We start from the raw sequence: 13274 nt of genomic DNA, 5'->3' as shown, positions 1-13274 counted from the left end.
TAAATAATAAAAACAAAGGTCGATCAAATGGACCAATACGGCAATGCCATGATGATCCATTTGGCAAAATAAATCCATTGGGTATCCTTGTTGGTCTTCAGACAACAATTCTGACGGCTAAAGAACCAAATGGGACAGGCGGGAAAAAAGAAGAAAAAAAAAAAACAAACAAACAAAAAAAAAAAAAACAACATGAAAGCACGGCTCCATCCTGCCTTGTAACAAAGGTTCAGGATTGGGGTCTTACAGTATGAGGAATATGGTTTTGGCACACTTTCAACTTCTTAGTAGCAAATGAACATTGTTTATTCACCACAGTCTTCCTGAGTATTGTTGCTGACCATGTCCATCCCTTTATGACCACAGTGTACCCATCTTCTGATGGCTGCTTCCAGCAGGATAAAACTCCATGTTACAAAACTGAAATCATCTCAAACTGGTTTCCTGACTTGACAGTGAGCTCACTGTATTCAAATGGGCCTCCACAGTCACCTCCACAGTATTTTATTCTTTTTTTTTTTAATCTCATCCTATTCCATTGTTTTTATTAATTTTTGTTGCTGCAACTTTGCACTGTTCATGTTTTGCTGTGACACAACAAATTTCCCACGTGTGGGACTAATAAAGGTTTATCTTATCTTATCTTATCTCATCTTATCTTATCTTAAATTCAAATTATTAAAAGAAGATGAGCTATATTACATTTTTTTTAAAAGTTGATATCAAAAGAGAAAAATGCTGATAATAATAACAACAGTCTTTTCCCAAACTTAGGTGGGTGATATTTACGTCACACATACAACAATAAAAATACAATGTAGATGTCTCCCAAAACAAAGTCAGGAAAGAGGCAAAATTATTTTAAGCTAATGAAATGTCAGCCTTGACAAAAGTCTGACCTTTCTTACAACAAGAAAGGTCCAACTGAAGTCCTACTATAATTGTTTTTAAAAGGTACACACATCAATAAAAAAACAACCTAATAAATACGAAAAACAAAAACTTTAAAATGACACATAAAAACTAAACGCCGTCATTAGAATCACAGCGGCATCTTGTGGTTGTGATATATCATCGCAGTTTATAATACAGTATCAAACTTACACACTGTTCGCGTAAATACGTGGCTTAGCAAAAACAAAAAACAAACAAAAATAATATTTTTAAGCGCAATATGAAAAGCATAAGAACGTTTAACAGGTATAGGAACATGTAAAAAGAATACTGAAGTTTTTGGATAAATTTGAAGTCTTACGTTATTTTTTATTTCAGGCTTGGGAATCTTCCTGTGTTTTAAAAACAAATGCACATCGATCAGTTTGCTTAAACGTTTAAATAAGAAGGTAATGTCTTGTGATTTTAAAGTGCACTCTGGCTAAGTTTGATCAATTTAATAATTAATTAATTTAAACATTGTGCACTGATAAAAAAGTTTCTTAATTTTAATTTTCTGATTACCCAAATATGTACTAGAGAAAAATATTCCAAAGCATTAGCACGTATACATAATGAAAAAGACCAAATTTCTTGTTGTTCTGCTGCAGGGATCAAGCACAGAGGAGCTTGCGCGAACATCAGTCTTTTTTGGCCCTTGGTGGGCTCCGTAGCACGCAGTTCCGCTCCGTAGCACGCAGTTCCACAACGTGCGAGCAGTGAAGTGAGGACTGTTGGATTGAACAGCTTAAACTGCTTGTAGCTGCGACTCATTATGTAAGTGCAACTTTTTACGATTGTGAAAACAAATTTTAAGGCTTTTTATGTTACCCAGGGAGTGTTTTATAACGTTACTAAAGAAGAGAGTGGATTTTCTTCCAGCAGGTTTAAACAGCGTGCTGCAGCTAGAATAATGTTAGCAGAGTAGCGGTAACTACTTTAATTTACCTACAAAAAAGTAATTCACGCACTAATAAATCACGTAATTTATTAAAACATGTACTGATAGCGCGGATAGACAAATAAGAAGCTGCTTTTGTTGTGTTGACGCCAAGCGTGGCCCGTGTACTGAAAGAGCTAAGCTAACAGGTTAGCCGTGGAGCTAGACGAGCCCGTAGTTATTTATGATTATTTTAGTTTTAGGTTCCCTTTTGTAAGATTTATAACTGGGCATCTATCTGAAGGCGTGTATCTAAATGTAAATATATAGCAACTAAATGTTATTTAATAGTGCATGTAACTGTTTAACTGCATTAAGTTATTACTTTGGTTATTATAATTAAGTCTTCAAGATGGTTCCTGTATGGCCTTGCAGATAATTTACAAAAACTCAGACAACAGCAAGGCCTCATACCAGTGACAACGTGGCCAATAGCTAATCATATTTTTTCCCTAGTTCGTTTTGCTTGTATGTTGTATTTCAGTTTTGGGTTTTATTTATTTATTTGCTTTTTGTTGTTTGTTTGTTTTTTTTCGATTTCTTTATACTCTTCCTCGTGCTGTATTTAAACTTTCAGCCAGCACAACATTGATGAATGTCGTAAATATCATTTGGTTAGCGGATAAGCTGATGTCAAGCAACATCCCTAGAAAATGAGGGCAGGGCGATCGTGGCTCAAGAGTTGGGAGTTCGCCTTGTAATCGAAAGGTTGCCGGTTCGAGCCGGCAACCTTCCAAAGGCTGTCCAAAGGCTTGGACAGTCTTGGTCGTTGGGCAAGACACTTCACACGTTGTCTACTGGTGGTGGTCAGAGGGCCCGGTGGCGCCAGTGTCCGGCAGCCTCGCCTCTGTCGGTGAGCCCCAGGGTGGCTGTGGTTACAATGTAGCTGACATCACACAGTGTGTGAAAGCGCTTTGGGGTCCTTAGGGACTAGTAAAGCGCTATATAAATACAGGCCATTTAAAATGGCCACATAGCTGCGCTGTCCTCACTACAGCAAAGGGGAATGGAACTTTCTGTGTTTACAAACATAAAATATCAACCAATATAATAATTCTAAGGGTGAAAAAGCCCCTTTTCCCATTAACATGGTTCAGGTTGCCTAAGCCTGGCAGTTTTTTGTTTTTAGTCATTTTATACCTTCTGTTTAAAACAGTTGACTCTTTGAGTACTAAAGTCTAATATTTGTTAGAACAACCTGTTGTATAAATTTAATCTTTGCCATGTTTTAGATTGTTTAGATTTTTGATTTCACAGGTTGTCATACAAGTGTTTTTCATGGTTTTTGACCTTCAGATATTTTACTTGATTCTCAAAAGAATTCATTTCTAACAAATTAAGAGGTACATCAAAAATCAAATGAAATGAAAAATAATGAAAATATTTAAGTGTCATGGCTTTGTTTCATTAGTTTAGCTTCTTTTTAAGTGTAATTCATGCAAATTATAAACAAAATTACAAAACCCAATTTAAAAGTTCTTTAGGATTTGTTACAGAAAAATCATTTTTAATCCAAATTTTATTCCTTTTAATCTTTAATTATTAATTTATTAGTAAAACCAAAATCTTAATATATTTGGCCAATAAGAGTGCATCGTAAATTGTAAATCATCCTATAGGATCTTGTGTGTGTGTGTGTCCAGTCTGTTTTAAAACTTATGACAATCAAGAATTTAGATAAGTGAATTTAAATTTTATTAACTATAGATAAATATTGTGAATGACGTCACCTGCAGTACCTTCACAGCCCAACAGGTGGCTGCGACCCACATGTTGGGAATCTGCCATTAATATAAAATTTACAGTTAATGCAAAAAAGCTCCCCGAAAAAAACATTTTGATTTTGTTTCATATATAACATGGATAAAATCTCTTCTTATAAGATTTTTTTTTATTTAAATATTTGTTGTAAACATCAGAGAAATCTCTAACTCAGGAGGACACCTTTCTTTTTGTTTTGTTTTTTTCTATGCAGAACCAAAATGGCAGAAAATCAAGAAGAGATGTCTCCACTGGAGGGGAAAGTGGTGCGACAAATCGAGGTATTTCCAATTTAAAGTTTAAACTCATAATTTGGTATTTACCAGGTAAAATTGGTCCTGATTTGGCTGTAAATGATTCCTACTCAGTACTACTTTGGCGATCACAATCTTCCAAGAGACCGGTTTCTCAAAGAGCAGCTGCAGGTCGATGATGGCTGGGTGACTTTGGAGACGATGCTTAAATTCAACAGGTTTGTTTATTTCTCTTTAATGCGTTCCGTGTCAAATAATTACTGTATTTATTTTATTTTGGTCTCTATTTTTGGCTTTCATTTATTTACCTATGCTTTTTGTTTATTGAGATTTTAAGGGGGGGAACTCTACTCTGAAGTATATAAGTGGGGTTTAAAAGTCCAGGCGCTATCTTCAGTTTGTTCAACTTTAGATTACTTTTCAGTACTACTGATGTACTTACTTGTATTTACTGATTGATGAGAAGTCTTTAACTTAAGATTTTTAGCTGATTGCATTGTGTATTTATAAATGTCATCATCTGAAGTCTCTAACTAAACTTAGGACTGAATTTTAGATGCACTTTTTAAGGTGTTGTTTGACGTTATGAGACGCTGCAATAAAATCTACTTTGTAAATTTGTTAATTAAAATTCTTTCACTGTGAAATTGTATATACCTGTGGGGTATATTTGTTGGTTGCTTATATTAGACACTTTTTTCACAGATTAACTAAATACTATGCTTATTACACCTCGGCATTAAACACTGTGCTTACCTTCTGTGCAGTGCAATTCTAACACTGCTTTATTTGCTGAAATATGAGCACAGAAAACTGGCCATAAAGCCTGCTAAAGCACAGAAATTAGCCACAGAAAATTAATAAATGAAAGCTGACACATGATGTAAAATGCTCTGACAATTTCTGCTAGAGTGTCCTATCAAGTCCCACGTTTTGTCATCCTCTAGAGGTTGTATTTTTGGATATTTTGGATCTTGGTGTATATGTGTGTGAGGATCTTTAAATGCAGCATGCGAGTGCAGCTAATAGGAGGAGACAGTGCCTGTGGCTGTAGTGAATGTTAGTTTCAATGTGCGTTCACATTGTGGTTACTGCATTGTTGAAGTGGCTTTATTCTCTTCACCACACCTGTAATGACTAAAGGAGGTGTGATTGACGGCTGACACTAATTGGCAATTAACTAGCTTAATACCAGTATATTATTTATTATATTTATTGTTGTGAAAAACAGCCTTTTATGGATTGCAATTCTATTCCACTTGGTATAAAAATACTAGCACAACATGACATACTGAAGCTGCAGTAACAACCTTCAGTCCACAAGGACATGGGTAGGCTTTTGAGTATAGCTGTTTGGGGGGGGGGGGGGGGCAAGAAAAGGAGGATAGTGATGACTAATCGGTGTGTTTGGACCCTTTCTATGATTCATGATGGGCAGGATGAGATGAGAGCATGCTCTCATGCTGTGCCTCAAGTTCACTTGTTAGCAGCCAGGTCACAAGTGGCCACAGCAAGGGCAAATTAACACAGCAGGAGGAATCCATTCCTGTAATCCCTTTATTAAAGTGTATATTTAGAATGTAATGTAGTGTGTGAGTCAGCAAATTACATTCTAATTGAGCTTTATTACTTGAAATGAGAGTGCCCACCCCACTCGCATACATAACATGACCAGGCTGAGAGAATTCAAAGAGGGACGATTAGATAAGCTGCAGGGTCTTCTCCCTTATAATGCAGATGGATGCATGCATCATTAGTGTTAACACACAGCCCCACAGCCATCTGTAGGTCAGCCACTAATCAGAAGGTTGGTGGTTCGATCCCAGGCTGCCTCCTGCATGCCAAATATCCTTGGCAAGATACTAACCCCATGTCTGCCTGGTGTGGTGTGGCACCAGTGTCCGGCAGCCTCGCCTCTGTCAGGGCAGCTGTGGCTACAATGTAGCTTGCCAGTGTGTGTGAATGGGTGAATGACTGAATGTAGTGTAAAGTGCTTTGGGGTCCTTAGGGACTGAGTAAAGCGCTATACAAATGCAGGCCATTTACCATTTTTACCATTTGAGTGTTTGTTGAAAGATTTGCATTCTTTTCATAGGTTGAAGTCTTTAACCACAGACAGCAGTGTCCTCATTGCAGCTCTGGAGAAGTCAAAGGCTGGTCTCTTGGAAATCAGTGAAGACAAGACAAAGATCAGGAGGTCTCCCAGCAAGCCCTTACCCGAACAGGACGATGAATACAAGGATGCACTTAAACACAAATCTGTATACATGGCAAGTTTTTTTTTTTTTTTTATGTTTTGTTTTTAACTGTATGCAAATGCTTTGAGAATGCGTAAATATTTGTTTGCTCACAGTGGCATTCAGACAACTTTTATTTTTTTCAAACTAATGCAGCGTAATGCAACAGTGCAATACATCTTTAGCCTACCCACACTCTTATAAATTGTGTAGACAAATATCATAATTATTCTCCACCTTGATTGTATTCCTACTGTTTTCCCTACATTTTGTTTTTTCCTCATCTAGAAAGGTTTCCCTCTTGAAACATCCCTGGATGAGATTCAGGAGTGGCTGAATGGCAAAGGCTCGGTAGTAAACATTCAGATGAGGAGAAACCTCCAAAGGCAGTTCAAGGTACGGGAAACAGAACTTGAGATGTATAGAATTTAAAAAAAATATTTTTTTCAATTTTAGGAGACCTTCTTTTATATAATTTTTTATATTTCTGTCTTTTCAGGGATCTGTGTTTATCTGTTTTGACACTGAAGAGTCAGCCAAGCAGTTCCTAGAACGCACGGATATAAAATCATTCAAAGACAACGAGATGCTTGTGTTATCAAGGTAGGCTGTGATGCTTTTTAGGCACTAGCTAGCGGCTATCAATGGTGTCAGTGATTTAATAAAGAATTCATGAGGTGTTTAATAGGGGTGGGGGAAAAAATCGATACTGTGTAGTATCGTGATATTTTGTTTGCTAATAATGTATCGATACAGGGACAGCAGAAATCGATATTTTGTTACAAAAAAAAGTTTTTGTGGACTGGAACATGCTCTGACTTCAGAGCATGTTCATCCTTTTTCTGAGCAAGAATCCTGACATTCCTTCACTGTCCAAATGTGTTTAACTTTTTTTTTTGGCGGCAATAAACATGACAGTTTACTTATTTTAATTTAAGATGTGTTTTATTTTAATTAAGTTTAAAACTTTTTTATTTAATGTAAAATTATATTTTGTTTTAATTTACTTTCAAATTCTTCAGTTGCTGAATGGGCTGCATAGTTTTCATAAATTGCATAGTTCAAAATAGCTATAATTGTACCAGATGGTTGCATTCAGTTAAGTTGGAATAGACTGTAATACAAACCGTTCAGTTTGTCAACAATAAAACTGACTGAAATGAGAGAAAGACTGAGTGTGAGACTTTGATATTAGATAAAATGAATATTGATAAAGTTTACCTTTATGTACAGAATCTGAATATCGCAAAATATTTTAAAAAATTGCAATAATATCGTATCGTGAGTTAAGTATTGCAATAATATTGTATCGTGGGATTTATGGTGATTCCCACCTCTAGTGTTTAAGAGGTGTGGCAGATGTGTCATATATGTACTTTGATGCCTTTAAATCGGATGAAGTAGCTTGCATAACTTATATAAAAAAAATGTAATCTTTTAAATTGAACAAAGAAACTGAACTGTTTTGTTTGTTGGGCCAATACAGACTTACAGGCCCATCATACTTGACCTTGTGAACAGTGTGACAGCACATCTGCTGATGATGTTTCAGCTTGCTGTGCACTTTTCGTTCGATCATGTCGGTTTTAACAAGTAAATGTTTCCTGGCATGAAGCCTGTAAAGTTTTTACCAGCATTTAAATGATATTAGTAGAGAAGCCGAGAGAATCAAAGATTATACAGTTTTTTTTTTTGGTGAATCATACAAAACTACTCTATCCCTGAAGAAAAATACAGGTGGTATTTCTGGGATACAGAGGGTAGAAAACAGCTGTAACAAAGTTTTACAATTATACTAAACTACATACATATATCTGGATGAGATGCATTTTTTTTAACTGGGGTTTTGCAAACCTTTGAATTTCTCTGTGTGAAACAATGTAATTGATCAGCTGTTTTTTTTTTTGTTTTTTTTTCTTTCAGGGAAGCCTACCATGCCAAGAAGGTAGAAGAGAGAAAACAGTTTAAAGCAGAGACAAAAGCAAAAGTTAAACAGTGAGTACATATTCTTTAGTATCTTTAATCATAAAACTGGATTTTACACTTTGTGAAAAATAACCTTCCTACTTCTGTCCTTTTTATTCAGGGAAAAGGAACAACAGCAGAAACACGCAGAAAAAAAAGAAATGGTAAGCTCTCAAAGTGTTTGTGAGCTTATTCTGCTAACGAACGCACCACTTAAAGAATAAAGAGGCTTTGTAATGATGTTTTCTCATTTTACTTGCAGGATCTGCTTTTGGATGAGCAGTCAGGACGTTTACTGAAGTTTTCAGGAGAGCTTGAAGGTGTTTCAAGAGAAGACTTCCATGAATTGTTCTCTGGCATCGAACACATAAAGTGGGTTGACTTCACAAGAGGGGCCAAAGAGGTATGTTCTCCATCTGTTTCTTCATACATGTGGTATAACCTTATCTACTTACATCATTTACTTGTGTAATTCAATTCAACATCTTTTAATTGTAACCATTTGTTTTGTGTGTTTGTGTTTTTATATTTGTGTGGGTTGGGGACATCTGGTGAAATTGTGTCCTTGCAAGAGAGACGAGATGTCTGGGGTTGTTTAGACTAATGGGGTGATGAATGATAATATCCACATCTGTGGTAATTACAGGAAATTTCCAAGGATAGAAAGCAGTTTTCATTGACAGTACAGAGAGATTTTGTCTCTTGGAGAAAGGGGGTGATGTCTTCCTCAGGTTTCTAATGTTTGCATGACAATAAAGAGACTGATAAACCAGAAAATTGAAGTCAGGTTTACAGACTTTTTTTCCACAACACAACATCGTGACATGACTCAGGATTGAAAATGAGTAGAGCTGTTTCATTTCAAAGAAATACTATTTGTTTAAATATTTTATTTTTTTCTCCTCCTGATAAGGGCACCCTTCTGTTTGACGGGAAAGCACAGGAAGCGTTAGATAAAGCCAAAAAAGAACACGGAGAGGAACTGAAAATCAACGACAACACTGTCACATGGCAGCTGCTTGAAGGAGATGAGGAGAAGGATGTAATGAAGAAGATAATAGAGGCTCAACAAGGATCATTCAGCAGGTGCAGAGGTGAGATGCATTTTCATGTTGTTTAACATTGTTGACTGCATTGGAATGTAATCAGTTAATGTCAATAAAGATACAGTTCCACAGTGTCGTCTATCCTTTATAGATGAACGTGTATATGATTTAGTAAGGTAGTCCTGTCTGTCGTAAAAGGTGGAAGAGGAAGAAGAGGCCGACGGGGAAGAGGTGGCAGAGATCAAGGCAGAACTCAGTACCAAGGAAAAAAGATAAAGTTTGAAAGCGATGATCACCATGAGGAGAAGGGTAAGTTCAAAATCATTTCGAGCTTTTAGTTCATTCAACTCAAAAATTTCATATCCAATTCATTTTCAGTTCCTAATGGAGTCCCCCAGGGATCTATCCTGGGCCCTCTTTTATTTGTCATCTGTTTCCTGTTTGTCATTTTTCTAACAGTTAAACTCATAAATAACGCAGATGAAGGCACAACATTGCTGCCACCTTTTCCCTCCCCTTGATAGCAGATCTCACGTGAAAAACAGAAAACAAAGTAGTGATATATACTCACGATATACACTAAACTATAGATGTGTAAGACAATGGGTCACTATATACAGTCAACATAAAATAATTATGAATCCATTTCGCAGGCTTACATATTCTCAACATAAATAATGAATGGTTGCCAGGAAGTGTAGAATTTTCCAGCACACCCTCTGATGGTGAACTTAATCATCTTTAGATGAATGTGGCTCACCACGTCTCTAATCCACTGGCCAAATGTTGGGGGCAAAGGATCCTTATTTTCTATAAACTTAATATCAGTTTCCGTTGTTATGTTGATGACATTCAACTCTACCGGTTTGCTAAACTTACTGCTGCCATCCCACCCACTGTCCTCTGTGTTTACCTCCAGAAAATCAAATCCTTGCAATTTTCTCAAATTAAATTGATAAAATAGAGGTTATCCTCATTGGCACCAAATTCACTCTGTCTAAATGTAACAGTTTCTCCCTTCCTTCTGGTCCAGACTCTGGGTGTCATGCTTAATAATAGGTATTCTTTTCAAGCACACTCGCCTCCATCCATCTCTTTTACCTGACTGTACTGCCATCCTTGGTCACACCTCGGTTAGGACCCACCTACTGTAGCTCTTTTTGGTCTTTCTCTCAACTTGTTCATAAACTTCAATTGTTCCAGACTTCTGCTGCTTGCATCATCACCAGAACTCAGTCACATCACACCTGCCCTTCAAAAGCTCTATTGCCTTCTGCTAAAATATTGTACTTCAATATTCTGCTTCAAAATGTAGTCTTGGGAACGTATTGTAGTCTGTGTTAATATTATTTTTTATCTAATTTGTATTTTCTTTTTTGTTTTTTTCCCCCTTTAACAGCTGTAACTATAAAGAGAGAACGGGAAGATCCCAGTTATGGTCCTGCAGCAAAAGTTATCAAAACTGAAAATGGATCTTAGTTATGACTTAAAATCAGTTTTTCTTTAATGAAAACATTTATTACAAACAGTGAAAATGGAAAATACAGAGACAACTTGAGTCCATTCCAGTGAAAGCTTCAAGCTTTGGAAAATCGTAGGAAGTCCACCTGGATGTCAACCTGGAGAAATATGTTCAAAGCATCATTTTGCAGCCTTTTATGTCCCCGAATACTGTACCTCTTATATTATTGTGTACCTATGTTTCTCTTTTGAAGATGTTTTGCTTTGCATTTACCTTAAACTTGCTTTTTCACTATAATTTAATTTCACCAGGAGATTTTAGTTTATTTTGCAAGACCTGTGTGACATCTAGAATGTGTGTGCTGTTAGTTTTCCTACATTGACTGATTGAAAATATCTTCTTTGCTAATTTGTTAAGTTTGCATATGTGGACTGCAAATAAATCATTTACCAAAAAATGGGGGAAATCTGTCCTGTGTCACATTAAGCTGGAGAACATGTACTGTCTGATGTAATCTTACCGATTTCTTTTTGTGGAACTTGTAAGATGATGGCAGGTCATATCGCAGTTCTGTAATAAAAGTATTTAGTGAATATTTTAATAATAGAAGAAAAAAAAAAGATGGGCTTTATTTTTCTTACCTGCTATGACTTCCATCTTTACTCCCCAGTCATTTGCCTTCTTTTGTATGTGCTGCAATGGAATCATAAAACACAGATCAGGCATCACAACATTCATACTGTAGATAGAGATGTGAGTTTTGGCTTCATATTTAATGGCGAAATTGATAAATTAACTGCTAAGTAAGATGTAGAAGATCAGCTTTCAGAGACCTGAAAGACTGTCAGGGGCTGGTGAACTTACTTCTCGTGTTGACGTTTTATGAAGTGAGTAAACGGCTGTCTTTGCCATGGTTAAAGCAGCTCGGAGGAACTTCATGTCCATACCTTAAACAAAACAGAACAATAAGTAACGGGCTGTATGAAGGGTTAAAGGGATGCTCCTGTGACTACAAATGCACAACCTGCCCAAACAGTTGTGACAAATTAGGCAGCTGGTGAGTGGACGCTCAGGTGGACAAAACTGTCGTCACTGCTTGTCTGTGGCTCAAAATGATTTAAAAGAAATAAAGAAGCGTGTTTTGGGGCTAGTTGGTTCATTCTAAACTTCATGGACTGATCAGCTACTTGTGGACACACAGTAGTGAGGTTTTAAACAGCGCTCCACAGATGGACACATGAAGTGAAGAGAGTAGTGTGCACATATCATTGCAACAGTAAAGAACTGTGTGCAAACGACAAGTTGCCGCTAATCCTTACTACCATAACATAAACACGGAATAAACTTGAATGTATTATTTCTTTGAGTTATTTTGCATTTTGTTAGGCTGGGGGGCTTAAGTCTCTAGTGCTTCAGTTATAAGAGGGTTTTCAAAATTAGTAAAGAAAGAAACCGTTCAAATTTAAGGCATGCGCTCACCTTGGTTGTGTTTTGTCCCAAATGGTGGATTCATTATGACAGTGTCAAACTTTTCAACGTACGCCTCTGGCTCCAGACGACACATGTCACACTGGATCAAATCCACGTTAGAAATCTCAAACTCCTCTGCGTTTCTTCTGAATATGTCCAGAGCGTCATCGTCAATATCGAAGCCGACGCACAAACTGCAGAAAGAAAAAAAAATAGATACAGAGAAGAGAATAGACTACAGTAAGCCACGGCTATGTTAAACTTATAAACAATGCTCTCACCCTGCGTCAAGCATCGCAGCTCCGATGCTGAGGACTCCACAGCCACACCCCAAGTCTGCCACGAGTTTACCCTCGATGTCATCAAATGTACTCTGGATTGTGTAGAGCATACATGCTGCGAGGGGGAGGGGGGGGGAAAATAATGAATACAAAATATGTGCTGTTACACGCTCAACTGATCGTCACTGTTACCGTCATACCTGCAATATGAGCACTGGTTGGATACTGCTCAAGAAGGATTTTTGGCTCTTCAAATGTGTCCACCTGCTGCAGACAGCTTTCTAATTCCTTCAGTTTCATTGCTTAAAATGTGCCAACTTTGCGTGCAACAGTGGGTTAATTTAAATTCCCTTCTTTAGTTTAAATCACCTTGAGAGGATAATTTGAGCCATGATTTCTACTGAAGCTAAGAAGTTCCACGGGATAAGCCGCTGTGCACGTCAACCAAAACAATCCGACGATAAACCGTGGTAGCGCACATGTTCCTACCCGCGAATAGTGTTTATGAAACTAATAATAATATTAGTGATTAAATTAATGATGACAATATTGTTAAACCGTTTTACAAAAAAATGTTAATTTTAGTTTAATATCCATACTTTTATAACAATCTGTCATTTCCCTTTGTTATCAAAAATTTACAATGTTTTTTTTTAAAAAAAAATACATATTTTTTGCTACATAGACACGCAGATTACTCTGTGCGGACAGTTAGTCTATGTGTTTTTTGTTATCTGCACATGTAGTATTTTTATTATTATTATTAGTAGTAGTAGTAGTAGTATCTTCTTTTGATTATACAAAAGATAATCTGCCTCTATCTCATTCTACCTCCAGTATCTTGTTCTGTCACCCCAACCATCTGAATGTTCTCCTTTACTACATGAATCCACCCTTTGAATCCTCTCTGTGGTCTTCCTCTTTT

General features: G+C 36.7%; 2 protein-coding genes across 3 annotated transcripts; one reads left to right on the top strand and one right to left on the bottom strand.

Annotated features, from left to right (window-relative positions):
• The first annotated feature begins 1578 nt into the window (after positions 1-1578).
• On the top strand, positions 1579-11337 carry ssb (small RNA binding exonuclease protection factor La). 2 transcript variants are annotated; one of them, XM_085134809.1, is made up of 12 exons: positions 1579-1710; positions 3849-3915; positions 4003-4106; positions 5984-6158; positions 6414-6521; positions 6625-6728; positions 8049-8120; positions 8212-8254; positions 8353-8493; positions 9004-9184; positions 9335-9445; positions 10536-11337. In XM_085134809.1, exons 2-12 carry the CDS (start codon positions 3856-3858, stop codon positions 10613-10615), a joined length of 1179 nt encoding a protein of 392 aa, XP_084990935.1. In that variant the 5' UTR covers positions 1579-1710; positions 3849-3855; the 3' UTR covers positions 10616-11337. The 2 variants fall into 2 exon arrangements, with proteins under 2 accessions (XP_084990935.1, XP_084990936.1); XM_085134810.1 differs by having other exon boundaries at positions 5984-6162; positions 6418-6521.
• On the bottom strand, positions 7556-12816 carry mettl5 (methyltransferase 5, N6-adenosine). The gene is made up of 7 exons (XM_085134812.1): positions 12550-12816; positions 12350-12464; positions 12078-12262; positions 11463-11545; positions 11240-11291; positions 11119-11168; positions 7556-10755 (listed from the first exon to the last, which is right to left on the bottom strand). Exons 1-7 carry the CDS (start codon positions 12647-12649, stop codon positions 10714-10716), a joined length of 627 nt encoding a protein of 208 aa, XP_084990938.1. The 5' UTR covers positions 12650-12816; the 3' UTR covers positions 7556-10713.
• Between the last annotated feature and the right edge of the window lie 458 nt (positions 12817-13274).

This window comes from Neolamprologus multifasciatus, chromosome 16, assembly GCF_963576455.1.
Source record: "Neolamprologus multifasciatus chromosome 16, fNeoMul1.2, whole genome shotgun sequence".
NCBI lineage: Eukaryota > Metazoa > Chordata > Actinopteri > Cichliformes > Cichlidae > Neolamprologus > Neolamprologus multifasciatus.
Note: the sequence above shows the minus strand (reverse complement) of the source record. Positions and strands in the feature narration are given on the sequence as shown.